General features: G+C 44.3%; 1 protein-coding gene across 1 annotated transcript in view; it reads right to left on the reverse strand.

Annotated features, from left to right (window-relative positions):
- The window catches only part of LOC307208218 (transmembrane 9 superfamily member 2-like), a 54,247-nt gene that overhangs the window by 10,355 nt on the left and 16,400 nt on the right, over positions 1-27,492 (reverse strand). The window contains exons 7-16 of the mRNA XM_079962796.1: positions 21,778-21,889; positions 20,371-20,450; positions 19,035-19,143; positions 15,304-15,436; positions 12,738-12,857; positions 11,777-11,834; positions 9,414-9,573; positions 8,771-8,922; positions 7,667-7,778; positions 5,852-6,023 (exon numbers count right to left, since the gene is read on the reverse strand). Coding sequence (XP_079818922.1) covers positions 5,852-6,023; positions 7,667-7,778; positions 8,771-8,922; positions 9,414-9,573; positions 11,777-11,834; positions 12,738-12,857; positions 15,304-15,436; positions 19,035-19,143; positions 20,371-20,450; positions 21,778-21,889 — 1,208 coding nt within the window. The remainder of the gene's footprint in view (positions 1-5,851; positions 6,024-7,666; positions 7,779-8,770; positions 8,923-9,413; positions 9,574-11,776; positions 11,835-12,737; positions 12,858-15,303; positions 15,437-19,034; positions 19,144-20,370; positions 20,451-21,777; positions 21,890-27,492) is intronic.

The raw sequence follows: 27,492 nt of genomic DNA on the forward strand, positions 1-27,492 counted from the left end.
AACAATGGACATAACTTACTGAAGTTCAGTAGGTTATTTTCCACCCATGCAAGCCACAGGTCTACACACACACACACACACACACACACACTTCACTCCCCCTCTTACAGGCAAGCAAGAGACATCATTATCATTCAAGGACACATGCCAACCAGGCAAAAGCACTCAAAGGGGGGCATGTTTTGGGGAGAGATCAGAAGGCAAAACAGAGAGGTCTGGATATCATGGTTGCTTTGTATTTTCCATGGTACTCATTTGGTCAGACTGCAATTCTTCGGTGGGTACAAACCTCCAACCCAAAGTCTGAAGGTTAAGGAACACACCCATCTCCCTTCTCACAAGCTGATTACCTCCTCTTTTTCATAGTTTGCCAACGGTGCAAACCAGGAATTGCCTTCAAGCCATGATTCAAAAATGTGGTTTGAAAGTGGGCTTGCAAGCCACAGTTTGGAGACAATATCAGCACTCAGAGGGCTAGGACAAGCAAGCAAAGTGATATGTTCCTAAGCCTCCAAACTGTGATTGGCACATGACGTCTAAACCAGACCTTAACGCGAGAACACACAGGTGTAAACTTTGCCACGGCACATTTAAGCCTCACTGCCCTTCGTATCAAGGAAATAAGGGCCGACATATCTGACTATTTTAATCCCTTTCAGCAGCAGCTGTGACAATTTCAATTATCATTTTCTATATGAAAAGGATATTTCTGATTCTAGCAATTTATATCACACAAGCGAAACTGAAATTGGCAGCTAACCCAAACTAAACCCAGACAGGCATTAGCATACTGCTTTAGTTCAGAATTAAAACATTTTTTTGTTTTAATGCTAGAATTTATTTGGGGTAAATTATAGAGGGGCCATCTGGAACTTGCCTGCAGAGCTGTGGACTTAAAGAAGGGTTTAGCTGGGTACACCAATTCCCATATTTACTTACTAATAATTTTAAATTGGTGAGATTAAATCCTACTCGCTTTCTACTTCCATCCGACTGAAGACAGCTAAAGAAGAAATCCTTCTGCAAGGCCACAAGCAAGGATGAGAAAACCCTTTAATGAAAGCTTCCAGGAGAGCAGCCATGTTTGCTTTTTTATGCAAGGGAGAGTAGGAACACAGGGAGCTGCCTTATAATAATAATAATAATATAATAATAATTTATTATTTATACCCCGCCCATCTGGCTGGGCCTCCCCAGCCACTCTGGGCGGCTTCCATAGAAACCAAAAATACAGTAAAATATCACACGTTAAAAACTTCCCTGAACAGGGCTGCCTTAAGATGTCTTCTAAAAATCTGGTAGTTGTTTTTCTCTTTGACATCTGCTGGAAGTGCGTTCCACAGGGTGGGCGCCACTACCAAGAAGGCCCTCTGCCTGGTTCCCTGTAGCTTTGCTTCTCGCAATGAGGGAACCGCCAGAAGGCCCTCGGCGCTGGACCTCAGCGTCCGGGCAGAACGATGGGGGTGGAGACGCTCCTTCAGGTATACTGGACCGAGGCCGTTTAGGGCTTTAAAGGTCAGCACCAACACTTTGAATTGTGCTCGGAAACGTACTGGGAGCCAATGTAGTTCTTTCAAGACTGGTGTTATATGGTCTCGGCGGCTGCTCCCAGTCACCAGTCTAGCTGCCACATTCTGGATTAGTTGTAGTTTCCGAGTCACCTTCAAAGGCAGCCCCACGTAGAGCGCATTGCAGTAGTCCAAGTGGGAGATAACCAGAGCATGCACCACTCTGGCGAGACAGTCCGCAGGCAGATAGGGTCTCAGCCTACGTACCAGATGGAGCTGGTAAACAGCTGCCCTGGACACAGATTTGACCTGTGCCTCCATGGACAGCTGTGAGTCCAAAATGACTCCCAGGCTGCGCACCTGGTCCTTCAGGGGCACAGTTACCCCATTCAGGACCAGGGAATCCTTCACACCTGCCCGCCTCCTGTCCCCCAAAAACAGTACTTCTGTCTTGTCAGGATTCAACCTCAATCTGTTAGCCGCCATCCATTCTCCAACCGCCTCCAGACACTCACACAGGACCTTCACCGCCTTCACTCGTTCTGATTTAAAAGAGAGGTAGAGCTGGGTATCATCCACATACTGATGAACACCCAGCCCAAACCTCCTGATGATCTCTCCCAGCGGCTGCATGTAAATGTTGAAAAGCATGGGGGAGAGGACAGAACCCTGAGGCACCCCAGAAGCGAGAGCCCAGGGGTCTGAACACTCATCCCCCACCACCACTTTCTGAACATGGCCCAGGAGGAAGGAGCGGAACCACTCTATGACAGTGCCCCCAGCTCCCAGCCCCTCAAGACGGTCCAGAAGGATGTTATGGTTGATGGTATCAAACGCCACTGAGAGATCCAGCAGAACTAGGAAACAGCTCTCACCTTTGTCCCTAGCCCGCCAGAGTTCATCAACCAGTGTGACCAAGGCAGTTTCAATCCCATGATGAGGCCTGAATCCCGACTGGAAGGGATCCAAATGGTCCGCTTCTTCCAGGCGTGCCTGAAGTTGTTCAGCAACCACTTGCTCAGTCACCTTGCCCAAGAATGGAAGATTTGAGACTGGGCGATAGTTGGCCATCGTGGCCGCATCTAAAGATGGTTTTTTAAGAAGCGGTTTAATAACCGCCTCTTTCAGCGGGTCTGGGAAGGCTCCCTCACGGAGGGAAGCATTCACCACCCCACGAAGCCCATCGCCCAGTCCTTCCCGGCTAGCTTTTATAAGCCAGGATGGGCAAGGATCCAGGAGACAGGTGGTTGGTTTCACTCGTCTGTCCACATCCACGGAGGTAACAGATTGGAATTGATCCCACGCAACTTGACTAGACAAAGCTCTAGCACTCTCCCGCCCCGGCCCTGCTCCCACGGTGGAGTCTACTTCTTCCCGAGTCTGAGCGATTTTATCTGCAAAAAAACTTTGCAAAATCATTGCAGGAGATCATGTGGCCCATACTGGGCCCCAATGTTGCAGGTGGTTCCGCTAAATTGTGAACCACCTAAAAAGTCTCCTGCTGTTGTTTTCTGCAGATGCAATAGAGGCGGTGAAGAAATTCTACTTCGCCGTCGCAATCGCCACTTGGTAGGCTCGACGTTGAGCTCTAACCTGTGTCCGGTCAGATTCGGAATGAGTTTTCCGCCACCGGCGCTCTAGCCGTCTCAACGATTGTTTCATTGCCCTCAGATCCGTGGAAAACCACGGGGCTGTCCGGGCTCCATGCAATCGGAGAGGGCGCTTCAGAGCCAAACAGTCAATAGCCCTAGTTAACTCCACATTCCAGTGGGCCACCAGGGAATCAGCTGAAAGGCCATCAACATGGGATAAAGCATCCCCTACCACTCTCTGGAAACCATTTGGATCCATTAAGTGGCGGGGGCGGACCATCCGAATTGGTCCCACCTCCCTGCAGAGGGGATGGGTCGCAGAGAAATCCAGTTGCACCAGGAAGTGATCTGACCATGGCACTTTTTTCGTTTCGCTTTTACTTAGTGTCAGATCACCAACATCCATAGAGGTAAACACCAGGTCCAAGGCGTGTGGGTTGGGCCAGACTTATTCAGGGACAGCCCCATGGAGGGCTTTCCACGAAGTCCCGAGCGGCCCCTTGTAAGGTCATGTCGGCATGGATGTTAAAATCCCCTAGGACGACCAAACTAGGTGTCTCCAGGAGAACATCCACCACGACCTGAAGCAGCTCGGGCAGGGAATCCTTGGGGCAGCGGGGAGGTCGGTACACCAAAAGGAATCCTGTACTGCCCCTATTGCCCAACTTCCAGAACATGCACTCGGAAAACTGGGTCTTCCCAATAGGATGCCTGGTGCAAACTAATGACTTCCTAAAAATCACTGCAACCCCCCCTCCCCGCCCACATGACCTGGGTTGCTGTGCGTAAGAGAAACCTGGTGGACAAGCAGCGGCAAGGACAGGCCCATCTGCTTCATCCAACCAAGTCTCTGTTACACATGCCAGGTCAAGTCCTCCATCCATGATCAAGTCATGGATGGCAGCGGTCTTATGAATCATTGACCTGGCATTGCACAGCAGCACCTTCAGGTCATGTGGGTATCCCTTGCTGATTCTAGTATCCATCTGGTTAGGACCAGACCCAGAGGCAGGAATAGTCCTCAGACAACGACTAAACCTGCCTCCTCTGTAATGACATGGTCTAGTCTTAGCGTAACTCCTCCTCCTACCCGTGATCACTGAGATTGGTTGTCCCAGTGCATCCCCCCCCCCCTGTGGAACATGCCCCAGCCATTTTGCGGGCTGGGACCCACTCCCCGGCAGCCCTGACCCCTCCCCTTAAGAACAAAATAACACCTTAAACAAACAAACAAAACCAATAAAACAATACAAACAAAAAACTGTAAAAATTACAAAAACATCAAAATCAAAAAAATTCCCCAAGCCCAACCAAACATCCATCCCACCCCCACCCCCACATACAAAAAATTCAAAAGAAATTTTTTAAAACATTTATACAGATTCAGACTACAGTATTGGGTCCATTTAGTTCAGTAATACCTACACTGATTGGCAGCAACCCTCCAGGGTTTTTCCAGACAAAAGGCTTTTCCCACCAGCCCCACCTGGAGTTGCCAGGGATTGAACCTGGGAACCTTCTGCATGGAAGGCAAATGCTCTGCCATAGAGCTAAAGCCCCACTCTACCCCTGCCATCAGCCAAAAGCCTTTACGGAGTCTTGTGGCACCTTAAAGACTCAAAATATCATAATAAAAACTTGATAATTTTATTTGTATTTAAGGTACCAAAAAGACTCTTTGTGTCATGAATAACAAGAGAAACATGATTCTAGCAGAATTTGGAGAATTATAATTCTTTCACTTTTATCATGTTATGCTCCCTGAATACTCTATCCATGTGTAAGCTCAATCCACCCTTCAAATGCACATTGTCCTGGTTCACACGTACAGTAAGAAATCAGCAAATGTGCGCATTTGATTACCGGCAGGTGAATGTTAGAAAACTCCTTTCAGTGCTGAATGAGCCCTTTATATGACGGAAGAGCATTCACAGCCTCATAGTAATACTCTGAAAGAAAGCACCCAGAATAAAATGGCCCAGGAATGCATGAATTAATGATGGCCACATTCAAACCCAACATTTAAAGCAGTATCACACCACTTTAAACAACCATGGCTTCCCCCATAGAATCCTGGGAACTGCAGCTAAGGGCGCCGAGAGTTGTTACGAGACACCCCACCCCATTCCCCTCACAGAGCTACAATTACCAGAGTTCCCTAGGAAGGATTGGTTGCTGAACCATTCTGGTACCTGTAGCTCTGTGAGGGGAATAGGAGTCTCCTGAAAACTCTCAGCACCTTTAACAGACTGATTTCCATAACTCTTTGGTGGAAGCCCTGTGCTTTAAATATATGTTGGGAAGGTGGTTGATGCCTTTGTGCTCTGAGTGGGTCCCATGTGTCACATACTAATCCTACCCATACTCCTATGTTGTGCCCTCCAGATGTTTTAGACTACAACTCCGAACATCGCTGACCATTGGCCTTTTGTAGTCCAGATAGGGAAGGCTGTTTAAGCCCATATTCTGCCATACTGGGACTTTAAGATACCAGGGGTGGGGGAGAAAGGAAGAGCTTGCAGCTGAGTAGTAGAGTATGAACCCTGCAAGCAGAAGGCCTCACCTTCAGTCCATAGCACCTCCTGTTCAAAAGATCACAGGCAGGACAACTCACCTAAGGCAGAGGGCAGAGAATCCTGACTTGCATGGAACCAAAGTCTAGCTTGGTACAAGGTGCCTTTGCATATGCTCCTATACATAAGACATATCTCCCAACTCTGAGACGCTCAAAGACTTGAGAAATTGACTCACCAGTGAAAAGGAAGAAAATCAAGACCATGATCATTGTATATCCGAAGTATAAAATGGTGCTGGCAGTTCCTGTGATCTGAAGTTTTGAGAAGAAATAATGGACGGCGTAGATGAAGAGATAGACGGCGGTGAAGCTGCTGGTTAAGAATGACCTCCACCACCAATGATAATCCTAGAGGCAAATCAAAAGAGTTTGAGAGGCAAGGAAAGCATGAAAGACTCCCCAAAAATGCTTCCCATGTTTATTTAGTGGACCAGCCTTAAGCTGTCCTTGCACATGTCCACACTTACTAGTCTGAACTATGCTTTATTAGATTTGTTTCCCAGAATTCTGTTTCACAAATTCCTGCAGGATAAATCTGGCCTACCAAGCCGCTTCCATGGCCTGCCAGCCCCTGCAAAATCAGGTGCTTCTTCGGTTTGCCCTTCTCTTCCTTCTCCTGACACTGTCCTGTTGCTGCATCTTACCAGCCAAGAGAACTCACATCAACACTGCTGTGAGAGCAAAATGCTGCAAAGGAGAGGTGAGATGAATAGTCTGTGCCTACGTGTCTTTCTCTGTGGGAATGTGTCTGCATGTAAGTTTGGGTGAGTGGGTGAAAAAGAGAGATGTGTGCCTGCACATTTTAGAGACAGAGAAAAAGCTGATCACCCCCCAGCCTAGTGCCATTTGACCAAAGAGCTGTTCTTCTTTAGTCCAGGTGCACAACAAACGATTCAGAACCCAGTTTGTGGCTCACCCATGTTATCTAGAAAACTGAAACTAATTCCTACACTTAAGAGCTTATTTGCATGGCAGGCTTCAGGTATCCTTTACTCAATGCAGCTTGTTCCACAAGGCATCTGTTTGCAGCTTGCCTAAACCCCCAAAATCTGTCTACCACAAGTATGAGAATGGAGTGTTATAGACTGTCCACATAACGAAGCAACATCTCTGTGACTCCGCCACTAATATCAGCACCAAGATAAAACGCCACCACTTTTATATTACACAATCTGCATACATTTGCATGACTTTTTTTCTGCTGCTCCTGCAGGTCATGGGGAGGAGTTTAGTGCAATCCACCAAACTTTGACCAGTCCACCCCTTTGGCTTTCAAAATCATCACGAAGCCTATACACTTTCAGGACTAATGTCACCATTACACTCTCTTCCCTTTAGTTAGGGGCAAGATCCCAAAGGGATCTGCAACCAGACTTGCAATTCTTTCTTTGACTAGCTAAACTATGGCTTTCATGGAGCCCTAGATAAAAAGTAATTTTCAGGATGGAGCTACTTAGCAAGGGAACGGGACACAAAGATGGCAAATGTAACAAGGGGACAACAACCTATGCTTTTTGGTTTTTTTAATTCCAGCTGGTATGCAGATGCAATCGCATCTTGATGATACATTACAAAGACTGATTTGGCACTGAAAGCTGCAGCAGTCTGTTACGTTGGCAACAGCAAATAGAAAGGGAGGGGATCCTCAGTTTCACTCCCCACCCCTTGGCATCTTGGCCTACTGCCACCATGCAGAAGTGTTATCCTCTGCCGCTACTCCTAAACAGTTGCCCTCACAGCCAAGCTGCTTATTCCACAGAAAGGAATCCAGGCTTCCTAAGCACAGCATCACCCACTTTCCCTTCCTACCAGCAGGTCTACTACGCACAGCTGGCAGCCACAACATGCATAAATCTTTCCAACACAATGGGGCACCGATGCACCAGCAAGCTGCAGGTGTTGGCTCAGCCTCCCTGATGCTGCCAGCTGGTGGCTGATTCCCATCCAGCAACATACTAAGCTTGGCAACGGAAGTGGCAGGTCAGTTTTACCTCTGCACATAGATGAAAATAGCACAGCAAGACCGTTGCTTCTGAGCATGTAATCAGGAGGATGATAAAGACTAAGAACAAGAAGCCAAACATGTAGTACATCTGGTGAGACCTGGAATGAGAGAAGTCACTGGGTCAACCTTCGCCCAAGATCTCTGCACCCACCCTCCTTTCTCAAGGTTCAGCATCATGAAGGCCTAACAAGGACTGCAGGTGGCATTGGCATAGCAGGAAGAGTTCCAGTCCGCCCCCCGCCCCAGTTGGTTAAAGACTACAGTTCATGATACGTTTAATGCCTGGCAATTAGGCTGTGGTTTTTGAGAATCCAAAGCCTCAAATTCTCAGCCAAACAAGTTTCCCTCTGTCAGGTTCCCACCTCTCACCTACCTGAACTCAGAAGCCTCTCTCTATCACATACCAACTTATGCACCTGTGCTTCTGAATAAGTTGCTGTTCTGTACATAGATTACCAACTGGAAGGCAATGGGTCCAGAACAGTGACTCAAACAAACACACAACAGCTTCAGGGTGTGATTCAATTTTAGAACCACTTTCTGTGTGCAAGATCCTCTCTGGCTCCTTTCGTGGCTCAACTGAAATTCTACATAAAACATTCTATGGGACTTTATAAATAAACTTCCAGAATTGGATAACATCAACTACTGAATGATATATTTGTTAGTTTGAATGCTTCATTGTAAAATATATTCTTTTTCCCCCTGCGCTTTTTGTTCCTTTTCCAAGTTTTTTTGAGGTCCCTCCCCTTTTGGGGGCATTTGGGAGCTGTATTTCAGCAACATCTGTATTTCATTGCACTCTCTTCCCTTCAGTTAGGGGCAAGATCTTTAAGGGATCTGCACCCAGACTAGCGCCTGCTGTTTTGAAGAACAAATGAATGACCAAACCCCAGCAGGAGGCAATGGGAAGGAGACAAACCCAGAGCAGTAAACCATGCAGAGAGCCAGCAGGCAACCTCTTCTGTAGATGGGTGCTTTGGGCCCACACAGCAGCCTTTCTTCATTTAATTATTTCTCACAAAGAAACAGCAGTGTGCCTGGCATGTAGCTTGGTAATTTCGAATTCAGAAAAGGGGGAGATACTCACCAAATGCTGTTTAAAATGAAGAAGAGCTGGATAAAGATACACCCAAAGGGGAGAATGCCTCCCATGATGATGCCCGGAAGAGGCTTGGTGAAAAAGGACTGCTCCGGGATTTGACGAGGAATCTGGTTTGTACGCACCGGGTGCTCAATGGGCTAGGGAAAGTTTTTTAAAAAAACCACAATTAACATGGCAGACACATTAAGGAAACAGCAAAGCCACATTTAAAAAGTGCAACGATTTCAATATGTAAAAATATCATTATTCCCCCAACAGGGAATAATTATGGCTAATCCATCCATGTACTTGGAGGGCCATTTCTGATCTGAGTGAAAGACCACTGTGTAAGGAAAGCAGTCCCAAATACAGAGATGTTCCTCTCTTTGCAGAAGACTCCCTCAAAAACTTTCCATGGGCTGCTGTAGTCTTCTTTAATCTTCTTTAATTCGTGCTGCAACACAACACAGTGGTGCTATACAGCAAGAAGTCTTCTGGCAGCGATTGTGCAAAGGTTGCCAAACAACATGAATATATTTTCTCCTTCTGCTCACCAGCAGCTCAGGAAAGGAAAGGAATTCTCAAGTGGTATAATAAGGAGCTTTAAATATGTATATATATAATAAACTCTACTGAATTTCTAACCCACCTTCTCCTTGAATCCAAAGTATGCACCGACAAAGGTTAATGGGACAGATATTCCAAACCACATGGCCAAGATAGCAACCAGAGTGCCAAAGGGAATAGCAGCTGAGGATCCTTTCACCCAAAGAATAAGGTTCATTATGAAGAAGTCAGCAAAGACAATTCTGAAGGAACAGAAGATGACCAGATTCAGTGTTGGCATGGCGTTCCTAATTTAAAAACCTAACAAGAACCCAGATGGATCAGGACAAAGGCCCATCCAGTCCAGTAGCCTGTTTTTACTAACCAGGTGCCCCAACAGGAAGCCCGCAACCAGAACCTGAGAGAGCAACAGCAACTCTCCCTTCCTGTGGTTTCCAGCAACTGGTATTCACAAGCATTACTGCCTCAGACTGTGGAGGCAGAACCCTGAGGTTCCCCAGCCCTTTCGTAACCAACAGGTGCTTGTAAGGGCCCTTCAAGAGAAGGGATTCATTTCTTTATCCTACCACAAGCAGCATCTATGCCTGCACCAATATACTGTGTCCTACAGAAGCCATAGTTTCACTGTAGCACATCAGCAGCAGCTGAAACCACCACCGTGCAATGAACAGAAGGGAGCATCAGTTGAACATCAGCTGGCTTCAGGCAAGGATGTTGCCACACTCTGCAGCCTGGGACTCATTGCAAAAGCATTCTTAGAGCCAAAGGTACAATGCTCCATGCACTGCCATATTGGACCAAAAGCAAAGAGGAAGCCAATTCTAATTAATTCATAGAAAAATTGTATCTTTCTTTTTCAGCCAGGAATATTTAGGGGCAAATGTCATCTAATCTCCTGCAAGATGGATATCCTTGCAAACCTATCACTGTTGTGTATAAAGTCAGGTTGTTGTTGTTGTTGTTGTTGTTGTTGTTGTTGTTGTTGTTGTTAAGCTCTGCCTAAGCAAAGCAAAGCAAATCTCTCTTTCACTCCTCCAAAGGGAGAAGGGGATTGGGGGCGGGGAATCCTGCTAGTCTACAAATTCTCAAAATCAATCCAGTGTACGTAACTGCCTCGGGCTGTTTATGGCATTATGCAAATTTTCTGAACTAGCACAGCATAATCAAGACATCTGTTCTTATTTTGTGCTCTCCCTACCACCCCAGGCAATTATTCAACTTCTATGAAATGGAATTTGCACACTGGAATTTAAACTATCAGCATGGTATTTTGCCATTTTGGACTTTGCCAAGATAGTCATCTAGATGACAGCCAGGATGTACATTTCTGGTTGGGACTTCTGGTATCAGGCTATTTCACACCCTGTTGCCAAACAGTCTAATTTCTAGTCCACTGTCTATTGATATTTTTTAATTTTGAAATGAAAGAGTTAACACAACCATGCTTCCTAAGACCGCCAAGTCCCACATGTCACATTGCAAGCAGAAACACTGGCAACACTGCCCTAACCATAGTTTGCTCAATGCAGAAGTAACTCTTAACCATCTCAGCATTGCTGATGTGGTCCAAACAAAAGCAGAGCAATATGTTTAGCAATGGCTGGGCTGAAGGAGTTGCTGGAAGGAAACATAAAAAGGTGCCACCCAACCGCCTCAGGGACTCCCACTCCAGATTTAGATTTAGATTTCTCCTCCCAAAGATGTCCCACAAGGCAGCGGAGGTTTTGAATCAGATACTCTTGAATTATTAGCACCACTAATAATCGACTAAAAGCCAATGCATGACACCATAGCTTGAAGAGTTTGCAAACCACAGTTAAGTTTTGCTTCAATACTAAGCAAACCACAATTAAGGCACTCAAGACTTTCCAAAGATAGTTAAAAAAAGGAGAGGGAGTTTAAAAACAAAGTGAAACAGGAATATCAATGCACTTACAAACATGGGGATCTGGTTCATAGCTACATGCACTCAAGAACATGGAAATGAAGAGGAGCTGCATGCGTACAACTGGATTATATTACAACTGGAGTAACTCAATATACACACTTCTTCAGATACACTGAAACAGAAGTCACCAGACCCTTATATATAGTGGGAGGGTGGGGTGGGGTTTTTCTCAGGAGGGTAGTAGAAAACGGATGATTGACTCAATGGGTATGGTAAACCTGCTGACGTCTGGTGACTTCTGTTTCAGTGTATCTGAAGTAGTGTGCATGCACACGGAAGCTTATACCAAGAACAAACTTAGTTGGTCTCTAAGGTGCTACTGGACAATTTTTTAATTTTTTTATATATTTTGACTGCGTCAGACCAACACCTACCTGAATCTGGAACTGGAGTAACTGTCAGTCATGTGAGTAAGAAGCATAGGCCTTTGTGCATATTAACCAATTTGCAATGCAGAAAATGAGTTTTATAAAAAGAAAGGTGTGAGGAATACTAACCCAGGACACAACAGAGCTGTCAGCAACACATTTGTCTTCCATTTTTCACCTCTAAATGCTGAGAAGAGGAGAAAAAAGTAATCACTACATTTAACACATTTGAAGTAGCTGGAAGAAGTTTATTTATTTTTAAGTCTCAATAATTTTAACACTAGATTGCTCACCATAGTACTATGAACTGCTCTGAATCTTCCCTGCTTATAGAATCTGAACCCCAAGGAGTGCTGATAACGATCCTCTGCCATAATTCAACCCGGCTCAATATCCTGTTCATAATTGACAGCCAGGATCCAGGAAAGCTTTTCAGGTTCTCTCCCCACCCTATGTACTTGTGTTACATTTCAAGCAAACCTCCCCATGTTTCACAACCAATTTGCAAAGGGTCATGAGAAAGAGAGAGGGCACTGCAGTTCAGAAAAGGAGTGGAGAGGTAAACACTTCTAAGAACACCATTTTCTTATTCTGTTACCTCATGGTCTTTCCTGTCCCTGCTAAACCAGTGAAAAATCACTGGCAGTTCCCATTCTACAAAGGCAGAAGAAAGGCTAAGAGATTTGACCTAGGACAGCCCATCAAGGGCTGGGCAGGAACCACCCTCGGCTTTCCACTTCCAAGTATGATCAGTGGAGGTGAATGGGGGCACTGCCCCCCCTCGCCCCCAGCCAGCCCACACTTGCCTGCCTTCCACATATAATCAACCCAGGGGGTGGTGCTGTCTGTCAGCTTCCTTAGCCTCAGTGCTGCCTTTGTAGAATTCAGATGGGAGGAGCATGATTGCAAAACTAGATTCAGCAGGCTCTGCCAGTCATTGGCTCTAACTCTGCCTATCACTGTCCGCCTACTGTTCCCCCCCCCCCACCTTCCGCCCTACCAGTCTCAATTGGGTACCACCGGCCGCTGAGCACAATCTCTGTGGTTTCAACAGCCTGGCAACATTCCATTACACAAGGCTTGCACTTACTTTTGTACATCCGAGCAGATACGTAGCCTGCTGGGGTCCCCAGCAAGACCCACAGCACGACAGCACAGGTCATCAAGGCCCCCCTGTTGGCTGGCGAAAGGAATCCAAGGCAGGCAAGGACTGAAAGTGTCAACACAGAGAACAAAAGTGTGTTACAGAAGAGGTTCCCTGGTGTAAATTGGTGCAATGTTCTAAAAGTGCAAATGTGCCCCCAGGGTTGAAACTTTCAAAACACAGAGTGAAGACATTTCCTATTTGTCCAGGCATTTAGATTTTGAAGTATATGATTTTCCAAGATATTTACCAACTGCTGGTTTTACTGTATTTCGACTGCAATATTGTGGCTTTTAGTGACCTGCTGTTAGCTGCCCTGTGCTCTATAAGGGAATAAGGGCAGGATATAAATTAAAAATCATAAATGCACCCACCCAAAATCGGAACATAAGGAGTTGCCTTATGCTAGTTCAGACCATTGGGTCCATCTAGCTCAATACAGATTAGCCCACTGCGTTAGCCTACTAACGCAAGAGTCAACATTTCTGGGTGCCATGCATATACATGAGATCGCATTTAGTGGGGAAAACCATCTAAGAAGCCAAACTCCACCAAACTCCACCACAAACGCTCCCTCCAGACTTCCTTTCTCAAACTCAAACTCTCCACAGGCCTCAAAGGTCGATGCAAAGGCTCATGGGGTCAAAGCTGTAAAGGCCCCTGAGATTGCTACCCATTTCCCTACTCTTCTCATGCCATATTTGCAGTTTTCCTGCTCTTTTCGGGCTGTTTCTGCCCCTTTCTAGCCATTTGTCAAAGAGAAGAACAACTACCAGACTTTTAGAAGACATCTGAAGGCAGCCCTGTTTAGGGAAGCTTTTAATGTTTAACAGACCACTGCATTTTAATATTTTGTTGGAAGCCCCCCAGAGTAGCTGGGGAAACCCAGCCAGATAGGCACGGTATAAATATATTATTATTATTATTATTATTATTATTATTATTATTATTATTATTATTATTTTGCAGTTTAAAACAAGTTATTTAATTATTTCCTGTGCCACACTTGTACACAGTTGTGGGGAGATAGCAGCTCTCCAGGATTTCAGGCCGGGGGCGGGGGGAGTCTTGCAGCCCTGCCTAGAGACATGAGGGGGCCTTCTGCATGCAAAGAAGGTGCTCTACCATCGAAATAAGGCCCTCCCCTCACCCACCAAGCTTTTGAAAGGGGTGAGGAACCTGTGGGTCTCCAGCTACCACTGGACTGCAACCTGTGTCAGCCCTGACCAATGGCCACAGCAGCTGGGGCTAATGGGAGTTAGGAGCCCAGCAAACCTTTGGAAGGCCAGAGGTTCCCCATCCCAGTTTTAGAACAGCTTTATGTCCTGTGGGGAATCCTTTCCCCATGAGAATCACCTGACAAGGAAGACCCACCGCAGGACCCCAGTACGCTGCAGAGGCTTCTGGGACATGTTCGCAGGCAAATGCATGGGAGCACTAGGCAGCCTCACTGAACTGCTGGGATGGCTCGGTTGGCGGAGCACAGGGCTGCAAATCTCCAGGTTGCGGGGTCGAGCCCTACTCTGGACAAAAAAGATTCCTGCATTGCAGAGACTAGATGACCCTTGGGGTCCCTTCCAACTCTACCATTCTGCAGTTCAAACTAAGGGTGCAGATGATCAGTATTGATAGCATGGCTTCTTCTGAAAGGGAAAGCCTGCTTTTCAGTACTGATCCTCCCAACCAAAGAACCCTTGGCAAGCTCCCAATGAAAAGAAGCATGGAATTGTAGAATTGGAAAGGACCCTGGCAGCCATCTAAGTCCAACCCCCTGCAGTGAAGGAATCTCAGCTAAAGCTCAGAGTTTCCTGAAACAACAAACAATGAAATACTCTGCCTTAGAAAACTGTACCATTCCTGTCTCTCTTTCTTTTGTGCCTGTGAGGGAAGGGTTGCAGCTAAGCAGTACACAGCGTTTGCTTTGCACAAAGAAAGCCCCAGGTTCAACCCCGCTGCATCTTCCAGTAGGACTGGGTATGCCTCCACCTTAAGCCCCTGACAGTCAGTGTAGACAATGAAGCTAGATGAAACAATGGTCTGACTTGGAATAAGGCATCCTCCTAGGTGACTAGTCCTCAAGATCTCAGTTGGTTTTGTGACTACTCAGCTCCACTGTGCATAACTGTAGGGTGATGAGCTTACACAATTTTTTTTAAAAAAATCTTTTCTCCTGATGGCTACAGCTGCTGCCTCAAAGTATCTGTCTTCCCAGCGGCAGCTGTCCCCAGGTTTACACGGGGTGGAATTGCATATGCAAAACAGGCAGCACAAGAACACACAGGAAGCTGCCTTATTCAGAGTTGGACCACTGGTCCATCTAGCTCAGTTCAGTGAACACTGACTGGCAGCAGCCACTGACAATCCTTGTAGACAATGCTGAGCTAAGTGGACTCAAAGTCTGACTCGGCATAAGGCAGGTAAATATTAATAATATTGGTAATAACATAAACACACAGAAAGCCAGTATTGCATAAATAACAATGATGATTTCAGCCAACCTCCTGCTACTTACATAAGGTAATAAATGTCATTATGAAAATCTGCGTCCCTTGCCCCAGGAAGACAGAGAGCAGCATGCCCTTCCTGGGAGGCCTAAACACATCTCCATGGACCAGCTTCCACCCAAACTCCTCCTGGGCGTCCTCCTGTAATAACATCTCTTTATTAGGCATACATCATGCAACAGTGAATTAGTACAAGCCAGACGTGAAATTCACTTTCCTAGCCTGATTATCTTCCAGGTTTTGTTTCTGAAGGGGACTAATTGCATCAGCGTTGTTACTCACTGGTTTTACAACTCCCTAATGGACTGCTGGTTGGGGGTGGGGGACTTGCGTGTGCAGAGGATGTAGATATATTAAGAAACGCTTATCTTGAGGAGGAGAAACAAACATTAACATGCTTAGCTAGAGTGCCACAATGTTAATTGATATTAAACAAAAGATCATGTTCAATTTAAGTAGTATCGCGAGCACTCAACGCATTTATCCATCTTTGTCTTCTGTTGCCTAACAAGCCAGTTTCAAATCTGACATGAAAAGAAAGGAAATACCATGCCACAAAACCAAGGCCTAGGTTCTATCAGGTGTCAACTCCTGTGGTTTCCACACACTATAGGCTGGCACTATAGGGAGCAACAAGGCAGTGGAATAAAACATGAAATCAAAAACGCTGTTCCAAATCAAAGATGCTGTTCTGCACCCCCAACACTGCTGAAGCATTCAATTCCCTCTTTTTCATCTGGGGTTAGTTACTGCACCAATGTGACCAAATGTTAGCTTAAGTTCTCTAAACAGATCTTTGTGGCAGAATACTCCTCCCCAAAACAAGTCACCCCTCTTTTCAGTCCATATTGTTAACATCCTTAACTTTTCTTCTTGTTCCCAATGGGAACAAAGGTTCATGGCAAAGGTTTAGTGGCAAACTCCCTTTTCCAAGCTCAAAAATTCCTTTCAAATCAAACATTGTGCAATGTATCTCAAAGCACTCAGCAATGGGCATCTCCATTTCTATCCAGTTAACAAAAGCCAGTCTAGAAAAAGGAGGTGCCAATACTCACTTAAGAAATACTTGAGCAGATATTTTGCTGAGCCTCCATGATGAGATAGCTCAGGGGAAATTATTTTTAATATTTTTAAAGGGTTGTTCTGATACTGTTAAAAAAAATGTGTTTCTAAGATGCCCCAATGAAGGCAATTCATCTTTCCAAAATGCACTGGGAGAAATAAAACACATTGGCAGTTTGCAAACATGTTTTTATTTCTCTGTGTTTCCACCTGTAGCAATGCATACATGTGATACACCACATATGTTCATGGTGTATGCTATCTTTTTTTAATGGTGTATGCTATCTAAAGGCAAGGGAACCATGCTTGTTTCCCTTCAAAACGACAGTTCCAGTCAAAAACAAGTACATCAGAATTTCAATCAAATAAAATTCATTTTCTTAATCAACTGAGATGCATTCAGTCAGATGAGAACCCCACGTCAAAATATCAGGAGTCCTCTACGCGCCAAAACAGAGGGTATTACCTATCTGGTGGAATTAAAGAAAATGAGATGAACATTTTGGACTCATCCACACAACTTGCTTACTGAGCATCTGTCCATATTTGCTGATCAGCAACTGGTTTGACTGGAGGCCTTTCTGGGAAGTGTGTGTTAGTCAACAGGCCACACAGCTATTCTGAGAGTAACTCCTCTTTCTCTAACAAATTTGCAGTTGGGGAAAACAATGAAATAGAAGCTCAGTAACTTTTCTTCACTTCCCTATCATTACCAATGTAAGCTACATTCCTTATTGAAACGTGGCCTGGAAATTGTTTCTTGCCCTCTGCAATCTTGTTCCTGCACTAAACAAAGACACTTTAGGTAAGGAAAACTTTAAGGATGTTGACAAGCTGGAAGGTGTGCAGAGGAAGGAAACCAAGATGATCAAGGCTCTGGAAACTAAGCCTTATGAGGAGCGCTTGAAGGAGCTGGGTATGCTTAGCCTGGAAAAGAGCAGACTGAGAGGAGATACGACAGCCATCTTCAAATATCTCAAAGGCTGTCACATGGAAGAGGGAGCAAGCTTGTTTTCTCCTGCTTTGGAGGGTAGGACTCAAACCAATGGCTTCAAGTTACAAGAAAGGAGATTCTGACTAAACATCAGGAAGAACTTTCTGACGGTAAGAGCTGTTTGACAATGGAATGGTCCCCCACTGGAGGTTGTGGACTCTCCTTCCTTGGAGGTTTTTAAGCGTAGGTTGGGTGGTCATCTGTCATGGATGCTTTAGCTGAGATTCCTGCATTGCAAGGGGTTGGACTAGATGACCCTTGGGGTCCCTTCCAACTCTAAGATTCTATGATTCTAGGTACTCAGGCACCCAGCAATTCTTCCACCCTCCAAAGGTGGGCACTTTCCACAGAAGGGTGTGGCGGGACACATTCTATTCTATGTAACCTTGGTTGGAATCTTGGGAGCCAAATACCTAGGAAGCTGAAAGAAAAAGCTTCTATGGGGTTGGTTAAGAATATAAGTTTAAGGTTCCCCAACATACGAGATTTAGGTGTCTAAATCACTGCTCATGCAGCATATCTGGGAAATTTAAGCCATAATTAAACTCCTCCTGCAAAGAGACAATGCAGCAAAAAATATTTTCCCTAGAAACCTGAGACATAGAAAGTTCTTGCCGCACCAACACTGCTGCCTTTAAAGCTTGATAGTGTCTTGCGAGAGAAGAAATCAAATTACCTAAGCAAAGCATGAGAGCTGAGCCCCTGATTTGTTTCATATGAAGCAAGGCACTCCTCACCTTGGGAAAGCAGGATTTTTGTAAGGCTGTTCATTACTTCCAAATGACAGCTGATGGAAAGTCTGTATTTTGCAGACTTTTGTTTTAATTAGCTAAGTAAATACGGCCTATTTGCTTAAAGTTTTAAGAGCTCTTCACTGAGGCGGCCACAGGAGCCACTTCCCAAGCAGACCACCTGTAGCTTTCTAGTGAGCCGCTGGGAAAATGGAAAGACAAAGGAAAGCAAGAAATACCTGGCCTTTAGGAACATGGCTCCCAAGGAAGGCAACAAATGGTTGCTGCAGAAGGCACCTCCCTCTCAGCTCTGCACCATCTGTTCTCCTTCTCCCACAAGACTAGAACTTGGGGTCTTCCAGTTAAGCTGAATGTTGGAAGATTCAGGGCAGACAAAAGGATGTACTTCTTTCACGGTGCAACTATGGAATTTGCTCTCCCTAGGGGTAGCCTTGGCCACCACCTTGTATGTCTCTAAAAGACTGGAGAAATCAGTGTAGGTCAAGGCAATGAATGGATGGTAGCCATATTGCCTAGGTTCCACCTCCACTGTGGAAGGCAGGATGCCTCTGAATACCAACTGCTGGGGATCAAAATTGGTGAGAATTTATGTTGCACTCATGTCCTGCTTGTGGGTGTCCCAGAGGAATCTTTCTGATCACTGTGAGAAGAACAGGGTGGTGGACTAGGTGGGCCTTCGTCCTGGCCCAGCAGAGATCTTTTTGTGTTCTTGTGTTAAGGTAGTGCCCATCTTTTCTTTCCAGTGTTGCAACAGTTACAGAGGCACATCTTGCCCTCAACCGTGAAAGAGGACTGCTATGCTAGCCTCCAGACTTCACAAACCTACTCAGAATCCCCCTTGCTCCAAGGGGCCTTGCAGCACCGGCACATTAGTACAGCTCTGCCCCACCGCTCCATTTCAGAACTTAAAAAGGCACCCCATTTTACTTACCGAGGAGTCAATCTGGTTGTATCTTGCAATATCTTTATGCAAAGTCCTCAGAAGGATCATGGCAACCATTCCAGACAAGAAGAGCACAATTACAAGGGAATTCATTATGCTGCAAGTGAAAAGCAAACTCAAGAGATAGTAAACCAATCCCATGTGGCATCAGACACAATTCTTAAGTCTATGATGTGGCACTGAACACTCAAGTCCAGGGCAGGCGATCAGTGGCAAAACTAGCAGCACTGAAAAAGTGATTAGAAACTTTAAATAGGATTAAATAGTCAAAACTGAACAAGGGACGGTGCTATGATGAACTGCTTGATGAAAAGTATTTTAGGTTGGGTTTTAGGTGTTGCCCTGAAATCTCCGGGCAGGACTGGGAAAGACTCACGACTGAAACCCTGCAGACCTGCTTTATGACAGGCTCTTACAATATTTGACCTATGCCTTATAACACTACACTAAGCATTTCATGATTAAAATATATGTATCAGAAGCACACGTGCATATGAACTTCTTGCCCCTTTGAACTCTGACACAAACCATGATTTGCACTAAACAGAGTTTACATTCTAACCCATGAAGTGGGTTTCCAAGTACAGACAAGCCACAGTTTGGTCATTTCGCCTCCAGCTGCACATTGCAGATGGTATCTCAAACATCAGACACCAAGGGCAGAGCAACTTCCCAAACCATAGTTTGTTGGTTTGAATGTGAACAGCAAGCTACAGTTTTTCTTCAGCTGTGGTTTCCAAACATAGTATCAGATCCTAGTTTGTGGCCATTTACAAAGTATGGTATGTCAGGTGATATTTGTTCAGATGTAACAAACCACAGTCTGATTTTTCAAACTGTAGTTTAATGGTTGATACACGCTTACTTTGCACTGTGTGCCTCAAGACTTTATCATCATATTTTTTTAAAGGCGAAGGGGGAACTCAATCCATATTCACTGTGAGCTTTTTTCCTTAACAGTAAATACTAACTTCAGAGATAAAACTCCAAAGCAAATCACATGACAGCATTAAAACAATGTGATCAACTGTAACATCTCAGAAATTCTCTGAAACGAGAAGATAAAAGTAAAATGTGCCGATTGCTTTTCTTCAGGATACAGAAGGCACATTCTTTGCATGAAACACAATACTTCGAGCAGCTCCCAAGAGGGCCAGTCCTGAGGAAAGTAAGTCCACAAATGAAAACATGAGACGTTGGCTGGCTTGAATGCTAGCTGCCTTCTTTCTAACCACAAGTTCCAATTCCCAAAAAATAAAGCAAGATTCAGATCTTCCAAGTTTTGCTGCAAGCTATTTCTTTCAGAACTTTCAACATCTCTTACCTAAACCACTGGATGTTGGTATGGGGCATGGATTCCAAGATGTAGTCCCATCTCGAAGCCCACTTAATATTGTTGTTCTCCTGCATGGAAAAAGTATGAGATGAACAATGGAGCACTTCTCAGAAAACAAGTCTTCATACATTTAATTATCACTGGCTAAACTAACCCATTGGGTAAGCTATCCTGGGAGTAGGTGCAACTGTGTCTGTTAGCACCAGAAAACAAACCACTAGCTGTAACCAAAAGCTAAAAGGAGGTCTCAATCCATGTGATCAATAAATGTCCTTTTCTATAGCAAGGAATGTGCAATGGTGCTGCATAGAAAAGTCTCTGATTGATAGAAGGGGGGGGGCAGTACCTGCATATACTGAGTTCAGTGTGGACACTACAGCTACTGGTGCAAGGTGATTTACCTGTAAAAGCAGATACTCCCACAGGGCACAACACATCTTGTGCTTTTTAATGAAGTTAACGTTACATACCCAAGTTAAATTAAGTCTTCTTAAAAAGCCAAATATTGACAGGCAGTTCATTCATGTTGTCAAATTAAGAGGACCGAGTGGCTCAATGGAATGGTAACAGGATACAGAAGCTTGCACTTCAAGGTCATGGGTTCAAGTCACATTCCATTTAGAAGGAAAAATGAAAGTTGTTAGCCCATGACGGCCATTTGGCTGCCTGGGCAAAAGCTAGCTAATGGTCTCCGCCGACTTCCTTGCAATACAGGTGTCTTGCATCACAAAAACCTAACTTTAATTGCCACCCTTTGGAGTTAGTCTCAACACAGCTATTGGGATTGGAGCGGATATGGAAATCAAGCTACTAAGCCCTCTCTGCAGTTGACCATGCTGTGTCATATTCAATCAGGACTCTCCTCTAAGCAGGCTGTCAATCAGTCGTTCAGTGCCAACACCAACTTTTCATTAAGAGATTAAAGCAAAGTCATTCCTTCCACCCCAATTTGGATCAGCAACTAAATGCGTGCTCAATATAGGCTAAGCAACTAGAAGAGAAGGAATTGTTCCTTTGTGACGAAAAGGCTCCCAATCTCCCTTAGAAAAAAATCCAAGGTTATTCTTGGATAGCACATGGTATATATTAATCATAATCATGAAAAACAAGATCTATTTGGAGAAATATCAATCAACTATTTATGTCATTTGTAACTGAGTGCAGTGTATATTTACGTGTTCAACTGTGGGATGTTTGTACGATTACTTATACTTCAAAAAAAAAAATGAACTACGTTAAACAACTTATAGGGGTTTCAGGCTAAATAGACTGACTAAATTCAGCTAACTCTGAATTTAAAGTAAGTACCCAGGTTGCTCCCCCACTGCCTATAAAAACTGATAATCTGAAACATTTTAAGAAATTATAGCTGCAAAACATCACTCTTGTACTTACCTCAAATTTCACAGAGTAACTGTAAATCAGATTCAGCTTGCTGTTAAACTCTGCAGAGATTTCCATGGGGGGGCCTTCACAAGACAAATTGTTTATATCCGTTTGTTTATAACTACAAAGATAAAATATAGTTTTATCACACATGATGATGCAAGAACCTTCGTTGCAATTTTTACAGATTCACTGGCATAGTGTTAAATGTTTTTGTTTTTCTGAATCAATTTGCCTGAAGTGCCAAGTGTTCTTCAGAGTCCAGAGACATTTTGTGAATTAAACGCACATTGCAAAAACTTCCCCATGAACAAAAACAATGAATATGGCTTCTGAGCACAAAAACAAGTCTGAATGTAAACTCCAGTGTTGTTTGGGGGCTTATTCCTTCAAACCACAAGCTAGCTTTATGCACCAGCCCCAAAATCCAGGGTCATAACACATGCTACTTCCCCCCATCCCAAAAAAAGTTTATTAATATTAGATACACTTCACGTAAGAGGCCAAGAACCAGGCATTCCAGCATACATGCCAGGTATAATACGATCATTTCACAATTGTCCCCCACACTATGTTGACTAATTCAAGATGGGTAGCCATACACAACCTGAAGAAAGTGAGATCCAAGAGGATCCGCAGAATCAAGAGCAGCCTTATAAGGTTAAGGGCCACTTTGCAAGTTACCAACTATCAATTTTTCCTTAAGAATACGGACATTGCTACGTTATGAAGTACCAGCATCCCCTCCCACCCAGCACAACCCAAGAATACATAAGACAGCTATTGCACAACTGAGGAACCTTGAGCACCCCAGATGTTGTGGGACTACAATTCCCAACATTCCATACCATGCTAACTATAAGTATAGGAACATAATGGCCCATCCAGTCCAGTATCCTGTTCTCAGAGTGGCTAGCCAGATGCCCATAGGAAGCCCAAAATAAAAACTCAAGCACAAGAGCATTTCCCCCTCCTGCATTTTCCAGCAACTGATATTCTAGCTGTGGAGGCAAAGGATGAATGCAACTGAAGGGCCACAAGTTCCCCATCCCTGATGTATCAGCTGCTTTGTTGTGATAATTACAGTGGAAAAGGCACTTGAGCCGTTTTTCAGGTATGACAATTGAAAGCAGCCTGCGGAATTTACTTCTGCAAGAAGACTTGGAACAGATCGCAAAGCAAAGGAACAGATCCCCAAAGCATAGGAATACAACTTGCAATTTATCTATTTATGTAGAAGAATCTGCAGCGAACAAAGCAATGGGAGGACATTTAAGTTACCCTGCAACTATGAATTCAAAGGGCAGCTTTTAAAATTATTATTTCAAGTCCAGGTGAGTTTTGTAACAACTTTCATGTTGTGTGAACCTAACAATTTGCAATGTGAGAAAAAAGAGGTCTGGACACCCTGAATAACCTGCAACTGACTCATTGTGCCCCAGTTACAACACCTGCCCATAAATTGGGGGTTCCTAAACCTGAAGGTATGCCCACTGAAGAGGTAAATGGGATTGAAATCTTAGGATTCCCTGACAAATAAGAGAAGTATTAATATCCACATATTAATTCCATGCAAACAACTCAGCCTAAGGTTGTTAGATTTACCATGAACAGAGCTCACGTACTTCTAAAGAGCAATACAGCTGGGAAAGGGTTCGTAAGATGCAACTTTCACTATCCCTGCAGTCCTGTAGAAAAAGCAACACCCATGGAGCTGCTTCTGACATCAGAGAGTTGTCAGAAGGGAAAGGAAATGACCATGGTAGAATCTGGACCACGTGGCTCCTAATGAGCATTACCCATCCCTATCTGGTATGTAGTTCACACCCCTTCCCCATCATTCTGGGAAGGAGCTTCAAGACACAGGAAGCAGACCAACTAGAGGGGCCGGGAGAACAGAGCAGAGTTTAACCTAAGGAGGCTACTCTTGAGGCTGAGCCCTAGAAACAACACTCTCACAACAGTCCTCCAGGAGTTGTGGGTCAGCACCGACAGCCTGGGAACAGCTACTATGAGAGCTCTTTTGGACCCATTATACACTTACAGATTTCAACCCTCTCAGTTAATGTTTTGCTGCCAGTTATTTCCTTGAAATAGCTGTAAAACAAGACTGGCCAATTTTAGTTTTATTTTTAGCCAGGCAGCACATGAAAGCGGAGGGTGTGACCACTCCACAATCTTGCACGCACATTCTCATGACACACGTACAGCCCACCCTCCTCAGCTGACACATGCAGATTGGCTGGGGGGGGGGGAGGTATTGTCCCCACCACCATTTTTGATCTGATGATTGGGGTATCTGCATTCCCACCAGGGCACAGAGCTTTGCCCAACCAGCATTGCATCTAATTTATTTTTGATGCTGCTTCCAAAACTGGGGAGCCAGAACATGGTATAAGGCAGCTTTTCATGCTCCTGGTTCAGCTTGCTCAGGATTGTCCACAATGACTGGCAAATGGTATTCCAGAATTTCGGACAGGGAGCATCCCCAGCTCAACCTGGAAACACCAGGGACTGAACATGACACATTCTGCTTGCAAAGCACTGTCACTGAGCTATGGCCCTTTCCCAGTTTGCTGGGGTGTTGGATCAAACAGTTGAATACCTCCCCACTGCTGTTTAATGCTAGGTTTCCAGAATGCAGAGCTTAAAAAAATAAAAGCTATCTTCATTGAGATTTGAGAAGCCTTACAAGATGCAACTCCATCCACATTTTGCCAGCAGTGCCCTCCCACTACTTGCAGAGCAGGTTCAATGCCACTGACAGCAACACAGACCAGGTCAAGCTCAACTCCAAAGGAAAGGGCTAACTTTTTCACTCTAACCCATCTTCTTCCCTTGAAGCAAAGTAGATCAGTACTCTTACAAGGAACTATAGGACCACCTAATGGAGGGAGAAAAGATTGCAGGCATTGCAGGTGAAGCAACCCGTATTTTCAAGCACCTCAAACCATTCTCTTACAATATATCTTCAGACTACATGTGGCAGCAAACATCAGTTTTGTGATGATGATAGATAGATAGATGATAGATATTGTAGATACACACAGACAGAATGTGTTTCAACCTCTTTTTGAGCACAAAATCTCACGGTGCCTCCCATAAAGACAAACACTAGAGAATGAGAGATGGGTAGAAACAAGGCAGTGAAAGAAAACTTAACTATGCCCCCTTGTGGAATGCATTACCCCAAAACAGTTATCACAAGCCATTCAGGAGAGCAGTGGTTCCCAAACCCGTTTTTTCCCCACCTGAAAATTGCTGAGACTCTTGGTGGATCACTTCATGATTTTTCTGCCTTGTTGTAGCAATCATAATGAGCTGTGCTAAAGGCTGTGTGGTTTTTAATTGCATTTTCGCAGCTTCTCTTCCTTCTTATATAATGCATTTGGATGCATTCCATAGATTTCAGATTGCAATACAATAAGAGAAATAAAATAAGCAATCGAAAATACCATTAAAAATCAATATGAGTATTTGGTGCAACATGCTGGTTGACTGACCAAACCCAAAGAGCGCTTGCTATTGGTTCCTCATCATCCTGGAAAAAAGGGAGAAGTGGAGTGGCACGGGATTCTGTGTCTTTATAAACAACTTGAACAAAGGAATTGAGGGGATGCTCATAAAACTTGCAGATGACACCCAACTGGGAGAAGTAGCTAATGCCAAAGATGAATCCCAGATTGGAGATTGGAGAAATGGGCCAAAACTAATAAAAATGAATTTCAATAGGGATAAATGAGGTTCTGCACTCAGACAGGAGGAACCAGCAACACAAATATAAGATAGGGGACACCTGGATTGCCAGTAGTACAAGTAAAATGGATCTAGGGGTTTTAGTAGACCACAAGTTTCACATGAGCCAACTGTGTGATAAAGCAGCAAGACCACCCCCATCATTCTGCCTGGACACTGAGATCCAGCGCTGAGGGCCTTCTGGCAGTTCCCTCATTGCGAGAAGTGAGGTTACAGGGAACCAGACAGAGGGCCTTCTCGGTAGTGGCGCCCACCCTGTGGAACACCCTCCCTTCAGATGTGAAGGAAATAAGCAGCTATCCTATCTTTAAAAGACACCTGAAGGCAGCCCTGTTCAGGGAAGTTTTTAATATTTAATGCTGTACTGTTTTTAACACTTGATTGGGAGCCGCCCAGAGTGGCTGGGGAAACTCAGCCAGATGGGCTGGGTATAAATAATAAATTATTATTATTATTATTATTATTATTATTATTATTATTAACAAATCAAATCAAAGGCTTCTAGAACACAATGTAGGATAAGCTTAAAAAAATGTTTAACTTTATGAAAAATACAGAAGCTTTTCTACTAGGGATAACAGACACAGGCATAGCAAGAGAAGATCAGAAAATATTCCTCTATGCCACAGGAGCGGCAAGGATCCTAATTGCCAAAAACTGGAAAAAAGAAACTGGGCCAACAAAAAAGGAATAAACTGTTAGAGTATATTGAACTGGCTAGATTAACAGAGACCACACTAGAGATCACACTAAAGTTTCAAAAAGCAAGGGGGAAATGCAGAGAACACTTCACAAAACAGTGCCCTAAATACATACCTAGATTTGTTTTGATTAATGTCTGCAGGAGACTTTGTGGATATTTAAAGTTATAATTAGAAAAATCTTAAGAATTAATCATAAAGGACACAGTTTATAAGAAGTAAATAAGGAGGCCAGATACAGGATAAAATAAGTCTTCTATTTGGTTGTTTGTATTCTTGTATGTTATGTTCACTGTATGTTATGTTCACGTTTAATGTGTATTGGGGGGTGAGGGGTTGTGTTATGTTGTAAATAAAATTCCAGTTTATAAAAAAAAAAAGCAGCAAGAAAAGCTAATGCTCTTCTAGGCTGCATCAACACAAGTCTAGCATCCAGATCAAGATACTGCTCTATTCTGCATTGGTTAGACCACACCTGGAGTGCTGTATCCTGTTCTGGGCACTTCAGTTTACGGATATTGACAAGCTGGGCAAACAAGATGATTGAGGGTCTGGAAACCAAGCCTTATGTATGAGAAACAGTTGAGGGAATTTGGTATGTTTAGCCTGGATAAGAAAATACTAAAAAGAGATATGATTACCATCTTACAACATTTAAAGGACTGTCACACGGAAAACAGAGCAAGCTCGGAGGGTGGGACATAATCGAAAGGCTTCAAGCTACAAGTAAGAAGATTGCAACTAAACATCCTGGAAGAATTTTCTGACAGCAACAGCTGTTGGACAGCAGCACGGTCTCCCTTGGGAGAATGTGGACTTTCCTTCTTTGGAAGTTTTTAAGCAGAGGTTGGATGGCCAGCTTGGATGCTTTAGCGGAGATTGCAGGGGGTTGGCGTAGATGAACCTTAGGATCCCTTCCAACTCTACAATTCCACAATTCTCTAATGAATGTGCTGTCTCCCACCTTCAACCACAAATCCACAGGCACAGCACAGACCACCTGAACGACATTGAGGGTCCAACAGTGGTCCACAGATCACAGTTTTAAGAACCACCACTGTACGGTAAATTCAAATCATACATCCATTGAGCAGATTTGAACAGGATAAAGAGTGTTTTGAGTCTGCACTTCCTTAAGGACAGATTTTAACAGATTCAGTATCCAGCATAAACGGGAAAGCAAACATATATATGGGTAAAGAACAATGCAGGAGCACAAAAAGTGGAATGCTCCCAGGGACCTCTCACCGCCTCCTTAAAGCCTGAG

This window comes from Podarcis cretensis (genome assembly GCF_951804945.1).
Source record: "Podarcis cretensis genome assembly, chromosome: Z".
Classification (NCBI taxonomy): domain Eukaryota; kingdom Metazoa; phylum Chordata; class Lepidosauria; order Squamata; family Lacertidae; genus Podarcis; species Podarcis cretensis.